General features: G+C 30.0%; 1 protein-coding gene across 2 annotated transcripts in view; it reads right to left on the bottom strand.

Moving 5' to 3' along the window:
• Window positions 1–7,915: 7,915 nt before the first annotated feature.
• LOC107008572 (zinc finger protein-like 1 homolog) overlaps window positions 7,916–10,410 on the bottom strand; it is an 8,626-nt gene continuing 6,131 nt past the window's right edge. The window contains exons 6-9 of one of the 2 annotated variants that reach the window (XM_015207668.2): window positions 10,066–10,329; window positions 9,846–9,957; window positions 8,988–9,174; window positions 7,916–8,408 (exon numbers count right to left, since the gene is read on the bottom strand). In XM_015207668.2, the coding sequence (XP_015063154.1) occupies window positions 8,327–8,408; window positions 8,988–9,174; window positions 9,846–9,957; window positions 10,066–10,329 (645 nt within the window). In that variant the 3' untranslated portion in view covers window positions 7,916–8,326. The remainder of the gene's footprint in view (window positions 8,409–8,987; window positions 9,175–9,845; window positions 9,958–10,065; window positions 10,330–10,410) is intronic. The other variant, XM_015207670.2, reaches the window with a different exon arrangement.

A 10,410-nucleotide genomic window follows, 5' to 3' on the forward strand; every position in this document is an offset into this window, starting at 1 on the left:
CTTCTATATTATTAGGGATAGAGGCTTATACTTGAACGTTTAGGTGTATATATATATATATATATCTATGTAAGAATATTCCTTCATATAACAAAAAACAAATGTAGGAATGTGACAGTGGATATATTGACTTTGTTTGGTACTCACTGTATTTCAATATTTTATGACTTGGTAAAGCCCAATTCTTTTGAACTAGCAATCATTTGTTAATGATGGGCCAACTATAATTAAGACAGGCTCTACAACAAAAATAGTTTTTAGCGCTAATAAAATACACATTTAGTGACATTTGTTAATCGTCATACGGTCCAATGTCTGACATTTGGAATGAAAACTGATTGCCACTAAAAATAGTTATGTGAGCTAACAATAAAATGATTAATGAACTCTTGAGAGGCCTTAAACAGCATGAATTTGAACTCCAATAATAAATAAGTGTAAGAGAAAATGATTGAAACATAAAATCATATAGTATTTGATGAAAGGATAAAATGTTATTATCAAAAGCAATGAAGTTAGGTAAAGATAGAATTAAGTGAGATATCATTTGGTGAAGTAGATACTGCAGAGAATCATATCTGGCAATCTATAGAACGTGCGGGGTCTTTTATTCATAAATAAAATATTAATGAAAATGACAACATCCTCAAATAAAACATAGATCGTGATGGGTGAGGACATTTAAACTATTTGCTGCTTCACAGAAAGTCTTCTACCTCACTACCGGTCGCACAACTAGAATTTAAAGTTCATGAATCTTGAATTCTAATCTTTAAGTTAATGAGTTCTGAATTCTAATTTTTTCAATTTTAAGTTTTTATGAGTTTTGGATTCTAATCTTTTTAATTTGAAGTTTAGGAGTTCTGAATTATCTTTTCAACTTACTCCTCTATATTTTGTATTTTTATTTAACGTTCATAATTTCTTAAAGCCACAAATATTTTTGGACGTTTTTTAAAATGTGGAAATAGAAAGGAAGAGGTCAAGCCAACCTTTCACATACGTGTAATTGAAACCTGCTTTTTACATGGTCAAATCAATTTGGAATAGTAATAGAAAATTTTAGCATTCATTTGATTTGATTTATAAACGCAAAGAATTCACCTAACTAAAACTTCACGAATATGAACGTAAAGAAGCAAACCAGGATAAAGCAATAACAATATGATGTAAGAAACAAGTATTTGTATAAAGTTTAAACTGAAGGGAAAACAAGAAATAAAGACTCATTGAAAAGAAAAGATTGATTTTTTCATCTTCTAAGACTCAACTTAATTAAACTTGGGTGAATTTTTTATATATATATATGGCTCTAGAAGGTAAAAGTCATCTCTCACACACAAAGTGAAAGATAACTTTTGACTTTCTTGAGTAATCAAGATTTTCTAATATGAAATTATCTAGTAGATCTTATTGATAGTATCTTATTAAAAATATATTGGCCTATTGAGACTTTAGATTTTCTGAAAATAGACAAATAAAAACATATCTCAAATCACATCAAAAAAATATCTGGTATTGGACAAAAGCATACTTTTTAGCTAACTTGAGTGATAGGAAAAGATAAAAACTTAGTTGCATCGAGTGTTTACATAAATATATGAGACATATTTTTTACACATATATTTTTGTTATTAAATTAAATAGTTAATTTATACTCATAATTTTCTTAACTTACGATTTTAATCATAATAAATTAAAAGTTACACGATGACTATTTCCCTTCATCATTCAATCATAATAAATTAAAAGTTACACGATGACTATTTCCCTTCATCATTCTAAATTGTGCTTCATATTTTTCACATATTGTTTGCTTGGGTGAATGCAGCAAAGGGTCTTGGCATAACATTAGGATTATAATTCACACATAAAATTATTCAAATAAGACTAATGTTGTTGGAACAGATTACTTGAAGTTATTAAATATATACTTTATAGTTTAATATATTTAACAAAAAGCAGAAAGGAGGAACATTGTTGGTTATGGACTGACCTAATTTCTTGTCTGCTTGTGTAGTTATATTTGTGAATTATTTATATGAAAAATAGCTGTCTAGCTGGTGGACCTAGCCTCATAAACTATAAATATTGATTGTGTAAATAATTTTTAGAAAAAGCGTATATAATTGAATTTAGCAAAAATTTGAGAGCAATTTAATAACATTATGGTTTTCAATATATCAAATTTCAATATAGATAAAAATAAATTAGTTTGTAACCAATGATAAATATTACTTCTTCGTCAAATATTACTTTTTCGTCTCATTTTATGTGGCACCATTTTCTGTTTGATTCGTATAAAAAAGAATATCACATTTTTTTTATATTGTAAATATTTAAATATACAATTCCTCTTTTATCTTTGTTGGTCTCGTTAAAAATTAGTACTCCAATACATTTATAAGGAGAGAGAAGAAGTATTTTTCAATGACGGTCTTTTTTAAAGCAATTTTTATAAATATTTCAAATTTTCATTTATTTTTTAAATTTAGTGTCCGAGGAAATATTGTTACATAAAATGGGACGGAGGAAGCATGTGTCATGACATGTAACAATTTATAACAACCAACAAGTGTCAATGGCTCATTACTTCATTATATTTTTATTGAGCCAAAGATTCCGGCGGTGTTAACGCTTCAACACGCGTCGCACTACCAGTAAAATAGGGACTTCTTCCACCATTTTTTAACAATATTTATGAATCAAATTTAATTTATGTGCACTAATAATCCAAGAAAATTTTATATCAACAGAGAGTTTGATTGGTCGGATAAAAATTAAAATAATTCTGGAATAAAATAATATTCATTAACAAAGGTAAAATAAAATAATATATCTCAATGATATTATATTGTCTCCGATTAAACGATCTCTTAAGGTATATTTAGTGCGGAAGAAAATAAAGTTTGATCTAAGTATTGAAAAATTAGTATATCTTTTGTCATAAAACAATTTTTCATAACTGAAAAAAATGATTTTCGTAATAAAAGTAAAGAAAATAAATTCTATAAAAAGCATATGTGTTAATTGTGTTTAACTATTTTCGAACGCACTTCATCTTCACCTTATTCATATTACTCTACCCTCTATCACAAGCGTATTTAGGAGGAGGTCATTTAGTTCACGTAAAATTCGTGCTTTCTTTACGAAATCATATATAGTAGTATTATATTTTTTAAGAAATATTTAAATATAGATGTGTAAACCCATACTCGAAATATTACATATTGTCGTGCGATGATAATTTGGTGCACCTCTGTAAGTGAGATTAGAAATATGAATCTTTTATCTATCTTGTTTTATTTTTCTTTCTAAAATTAGGCAACACATCTCTTAGTGGTTTGGATAGAGAAAAAGAAATTGACCCTATAATTTAAAAACTTAAATGGCTTCCTGTGATAAAAACCTAAATGTCAAATCTAGGGGTGTCAAAAATGATCTCAAACGTAGGTAACCCGCTCAACCTGTTCAGAATTTTAAGAGTTGGGCTCAAGATAATTTGAATTGGGTTCAATCTCAACCTATTCAAACTTAACCCATTTGAAGAGAATTCTTAATTGAGCCCTATTCAATATATGATTTCAACCCGTTTTAAAACTTTTTATTGAGATATGTTTGTATACTGAAAGTATGAATTATTATCTATTTAACATCTTTTAGGATTTATCTACCCTTGTTACTTTTCTAACAAAAATTTTTTGAGCGAAAATTCAAATTGTGATTATAAAAGTTAAATATCAATATGTTAAATTATTGAGATTAATCGAGTCAAATTGAGCGGGTCAAGACCCGACCCGTTTCAGCCCATTGAGCCCAAAGTAAACTTGGGCGGGTCAAGACCCAATCCGATTTCTATTCAATCCATTTTAATATTTTCAATTACAACCCAACCCGCCCATTTGACACCCCTAATCAAACCCATTAAATTTATTTCTTAGATTCATCTTTTCATAAATAATGCACCTATCATCTTAAAATCCTGAATACGCCTCTATCCCAGTCTCACAATCCCTGTCCCCCACCCCTCACAGTAATATGCTGGTTTACTATATTACTATGTTCACATGCAACAATATTTTTGAAAAAGAAAACCCTTTATTTTGTTAGGAAAAAGGATCAGATACATCTTTAGTGTAATTCAACTCGATATAATTGATAATAATTAATTGTTTTATATTTCAAATTATGTTTTTCTACTTGTTATGAAAATATACATGTCTTATAGTAAAAAATAAAATTTATTTTAGTGCCAAAGAATTCAAACTCTAAATGAATATTGCAGATATAAACATTTTTAGAAGAGTGACGCGTGCCGGCCATTGCACGACGTACTTAAATATTCCTTCACATCCAATGATCATATTAATTAAAAAAACCATGCACAATACATTTAAAAACGAGTTGCAATTTCCCATTTTCTATTTATAATATATATTTTAATTAATTAATTTTTTTAAAAAAATTATATATTACTATTATATTATATTTTAATTAATAATCGATAGTCCGCCCACAACACGAGTTTAGCAGATTAATTAATATTTTTAATGGATCTTTCTAGATTAATAGAGGATATTAAGAAAAACTCTTGACATTTTTTATGGATTCTTTTAGATTAAGAGAGGATATTTAAGAAAAACTTAAAAGAGTTATATCTAACGGTTACATTTTTATTTATTTTTTATTAGAATGATATTTATTTTTTTCGAACCAATTAGTTTAGACTTATAGCTAATTTAACGTAAATATAGAATAACCAATAATTTTTTATCAAGAATGTATATCAATTTATTCAAACTCTTGAAAAATTAATCTCACCTAAGTTTTAAACACTAGAAACAAACGCACTATTTTAATAATATTAGTAAAAGCTGATTTCCAATTATCATAAAGTATGATAAATAAATAAATAAGAACTATCATTAAATGGATATTATTTCATCTTGTGAGGACATAATCTCAAAAGAAAAAAAAGAACTATATATTTCTCTCTATATTAAATTAAGCATAAAATAAATTCAGTTTGAGTGGCGGCCTGCACGTCTGCAAATTTGTCTGTTTTGTTTCTATAAGCCTAAAGGCATTATTTCTCTTTTGAAAAAAAAAATAGTTCCCTAAAATAAAGCATAATTTATTGTTTTATTTTGGAGGGGGTGCCCAATCATGGTAAACAATTATAAATTGCTAGTACAGTTGTACAATTATATATTACTAATATTTCTTTTGGAAAATAATATCTATATATACGATATTCATTTAAAATAATGTAAAGTGAAACATCAATTAATTTGAAAAAATTATACATCAGTACTGCTGTTGGAAAAATATTAGTAAAACACAATTTTGATAATTTCAAAGTGGGCTTCAGATTTGGGGCACTCTCTTTTCGTATTTTGCTCATTGAATCAAATCAAAGGTTCCAAATGGTCAGTATTATACTCCAAATTAAAGCAAACATCTAGCTTATTTCAACTACTATATCTTGTCATTTAAGAAAAGTATAATCTGCCGCTGCAGTTTCTTCAATTTTTGTTATTCGCTTGATTTGTATAAATTTGAATTTATATAGTTTGGTTCCTGATGATATAAATCGAGAATTTTGTATATACTTACTCTAGCTATTAGTATACGATTTACGAAAATTCACAATAAATTATACTCTTTGTATATTGGCAAGCGAAATATATAAACGGAATTCTAAAAAATTCTAAAATGTATAAATATGGAATTTGTATACACTTACCCTATAGGTATATTACTATATTACCAAGTGAAGTATACAAACGAACAGAAATATACAAACTGCAGCCTCCATAGCAAACATAATTAAAGTATGGAGTGCAATTATAAAAATTATAGTTATAAAATCTTATTATATCTATTATATTTGTTATTTCTGAAATTTTCTCTATAAAGAGAGAGGAAAAAAAATTAATCAACTTGCATGAACAAACTTAAAATAATTGTATTTATTAAACCAGGAGTATGATTTATTCAATTTATATTTGAGAATACGAAAGACTGAGTCGCTGAAAGAACATTCTGTTGGAAGATAAGAAGCCAAGAGAATTTTAAAATTAAATTCAAATCAAATCATTACCAGTTTTTAGTTACCACACTCCACAATCATTTTTATTTGATTTTTAAGAAAAAGAGTATTTATTGTATATAGTTTTTCACGAAAAATATCTATTAAATACATACGCTCTCCTTGAAAAATAATGAAAATAATTAAGAGTAGACGAACGATAAAAATAAATAACCTATCATCTCAAAGCTTATTGAAAAATCGAGTACTAAGACTTTTCAAAGATGTTAGATCAAGATTGGTGAGAGGAGGATGTTGAGAAGTACTTTAATTGAACTTTTATTCATGCTTTAATTATATATATATATATAATAATAAGATATATATTTCCATCCTTATAATGATTTAAGTTCTTTGAGACACATAATTTCATTGGTCTTAACGAATATAGAACTCAAAGACAACATAAGATTTTGATACATATAAGGGTCGTTCATGTCTCGTGAGACGAGGCTACCCTAAATTTTTCTACTTGCCTTATGGCTCCATTACCTTTTGAGAGGGTGGGTACCTACTGATATATAATTTCATTTAATATAATTTTTTTTTATTTTTGTAGTTGATAGCTTCGAATAATCTAAATTTACACTATTTAAAATTTATTAAACAAAATAATAAAATTATTTTTATTCATAAAACTTAAAACTCAAAATCTTTAATTAATATCGACTATCTACCACTTGATTGCGTTTGAAAGCTAAACTTCTTAAATATAGATACATCTTATTTTAATTAAATATAGAGATTGGTGTGGTTTGAGAGATGGAGAATAGTCGAATTGCGGCGACACGTTGAAACTATATATGTATTTAATCTAATTCCAATGACGCGTTTTCTCATGCAATATATTAGTAATATGGTATAACTAGTTGCTCTAACTGTGAAATTGTAATTACCCCATGATTAGATATAAAAACATTGAAATAAATAACTATATGTTAGAATACAAGTGTTGAAGGTAAGAACAAATCGTTGATAAGTGTTGTACAAAATACTTTTTAAAATGAGTGGATTATTCGTAAATCGGTTAATAATATAAGAGAGCTTATGTTTGCAAGATTTTTAATCTTAAGACTTAAATTTTACTAAAAAGCAAATTAATTGATGTTGCAATCCACTTTCATCTTTTGCCAAATACTATTGAAAATATTCTGGCAATCATCCGGCCTTATGGCGACAATCCTTAAATCATCATAAACTTGTTAAAAGGCATGTTTTGTAACTCAAATCGACTAGCGCGGTTCATTTCCTCAACCAATTGAATTTCATTTCTTTTCATGCCTAGTATTAAATAAGAAATTTGACGATCCGCCATATTTGGTCCAAGTTCTAATAAAACACTAAATTTTGAACCATTTATTAAAAATGAACCCCAAGTTTGAACGGCATGATTAATAACTACACGTATTTCCTGTAATAACTTGGATCGACATATGCTGTGCAGAACATAAAGCTTGATGAAAGTAAACTTCTACATTCCATAAGTCCATATTCAATTATAGACAAGCATTGATGGCATGATTTGAAGTTGGAACAAGAAACAAGAACAATACAGATATAACCCCGGAGGAGTAAAATTTATCATCAATGCAAGTACTAAGAATTTCTTTTCTGAGCAGAAACTTCAAAATAACATGCATGAAGACTTGCTTGAAGAAGTGATTTTCTGGGATCCTATTAATGTGAGAGCATTTGCCTCTCAAAAAGGTTAAAAACATCTCTACATACAGTTTCCAAATATCAGGACTTCTACAGACATATTAAAACCAGTAACATGATAGAAATGAGATTTGTGAGGAGGCAAACGGATCTCAGGCTTGCATATCCTTGTTAAATCAAATTCTTCATACTAATCACATGATATCACCAATTTCAAAGCCATTAACAGAATCTAATCGGTTGCAAAAACAATGTGACAAGGTGATATTATTTCATTTCAGCATGTTACTCTATTTAAATTCCAAAAAGAAGTAACTAAAAAAAACAAACAAGAAAAAGAAATGGGAGGAGAGAGAGAGAGAAGGCTATCAATGAGGTACATGGGAGCTGGGGAGGTATCTCTATAAATCACAGGTTACCAAGAATTTTGTGTTCCACCCAAAACAGTGACATGATGACAACAAAGACTGAGCACGTACAAGCAGCAGAAGAGTAAGCAACTCTGTCGGTCCTGTTGACAAATGATTTATAGCCGTAACTCAGGCCACCAAAGACTTAATGGCCATAAAATTACCACTATTCATTATCAGGCAGCTCCTCATCCAGACCACTCTGAGCAATTCTATAATACAGGATACCCATGGTTGCCATGCAAGCCCTGCACATAAGAGAGGAGAGAAGTTTCATGTCCACCAAAAACTGAACCTAATAACAATACTAATGTCAACAATAAAAATACACATAAACAGCCTTAACATAGTCATCTGAGAACTACTTCGGTGCTGAATGTACAAGTAATCTTAGGATGTAAGCTAGAAAACTTCCTTCTTCCAGGAGGGTTTTCCTTTTTTTCTTTTTATTTGTACTTTTCTATTGAAACTGGGTATATGAACCAGATATTTTGGGTCAAGTATCTATGTTTACAACTTGCAGTCTTCCCATAAGTAGTTAAAGAGGCAGGCAGAAATTTTCAATACTGATAATGTTTGTCCTGATGCAAAATGAACAGAACAAAAGGACATGTGACATATCAATCTGAACAAGTTCAAAACAATGGCTAAGACAAAATTAAGCATGGTTTCAAGATCTTAGTCTTCAAAGTATCATTTATCAAGCCTTCTTCCTTAAACTACCTTATATTTAAATTTATGTGCAATAAAGAAAGAACTCAACATAATCAATTTGATCAAGAAAGAAGCAATAAAATGGGGAAGCCAAGAATCAGAATTAGCATTACATGATTGCTATAATGAGGAGGAGTTTTCTTGGATCCATTCTTGAAGATTTATGATGGCGCTGACGACCTTCGGTGACTTCATCAGCATTTGATGCATCTTTTCGTGGTGGTGCAGTTACTGGTAGAGTTGGCAAGGAACTCGACCAAAAAGGGAGCAATGATCTCATAAACTTGTGACGAAATGAACCTGCTGATAAAAGGCATTAGTTTGACAAAGACAACTACACCAGTTGGGTCTACACGAATCTTATATATCTAATCCATCGCTCATTCTCTAAAGCTAACAACTTTCTAAATCTCATGCTTACTCTGTGACATTAAAATACAAATCTATATCTAAATTAAAGACTCCTGACAAGCACCTGACTTAGTGTAATACCCCATAATGACTAAAACATAATTCCTAAGTAGTCAATATCACTTATATGGATAATATTCTTTGTTAAGAACATATGGACTAGGTCTTTTCAAACAACTTTACTCCATGTGATTTAGGTTCAACTAATCCCCTTTTAACATAATTCAATCAAATCGTGGCACAGACCAATCTATCTACAAAAGGAATTCTTACTGTGGTCCCTCCTTTGACATGGAAACTCCAAGAACTACAGAGAGCAAATGCTAGTTAATCATACTTCCTACTTTTCAGAAAAATCCCAATGGTTTCAAAATGAGACGGATAAATACAGTTTCAGAACACCAAGTGGCAATATCATCCTAGAAAAATAAAAGCAACAAAAAGGCATTGAAAAAAGTATTAGTGGCAAATTGCAATGAACTTTTTCTTTCATTCGACTCATGGGAGCTCAGGCCTCAGCAAGGAAAGATATACACATCATTAAAAGGAAGAGAGCTCACCCCTCTTCGTGTACTTTTTCCGCTTTCCATCCTCATCATCAGCAAAGTATGATACTTCAGAGTTTTGCCTTTCTACTTGCACTGTGTTCTTTCGTGTGGTGGCTCCAGGCTGCTAGGAATGTCATCATGAATAAGGTTCAAATAAACCCAACAACACACAAATTCAAAATCTATTGTACATAGTACGCCTCTTGCAACAATGAAAAAGAAAGTTGCTTACACCAGAAGGACTTGTGCTTTTCATGAAATTGGTCTCGTGATTAGATATAGATGAAGGTGCTGAGGTGGAGCCATCTATTTCCACAATGTCCAGGCTTGCGGGTTCGGAAGAACCTGTTGCAATTGCAGCTAATCCTTCAGAATCTTTTCCACCAGTTGAAATATGCTTCAATGGATCAGAAGCAAAAGCAGGTGGAGGACCTCGAGGTTCTGTTCCGGGCAGAGTCACTGGATGGTTTCCAAACAATTTTTTCTCCAGGCCAGTCTGCAAAGCAGCAAAAGGTCAGAATGGCGATTCACAACTGGTTTGTTTGCGACAATGAAATTCAACCCCCCCCCCCCCCCC

The sequence above is a fragment of the Solanum pennellii genome, chromosome 1 (assembly GCF_001406875.1).
Source record: "Solanum pennellii chromosome 1, SPENNV200".
NCBI lineage: Eukaryota > Viridiplantae > Streptophyta > Magnoliopsida > Solanales > Solanaceae > Solanum > Solanum pennellii.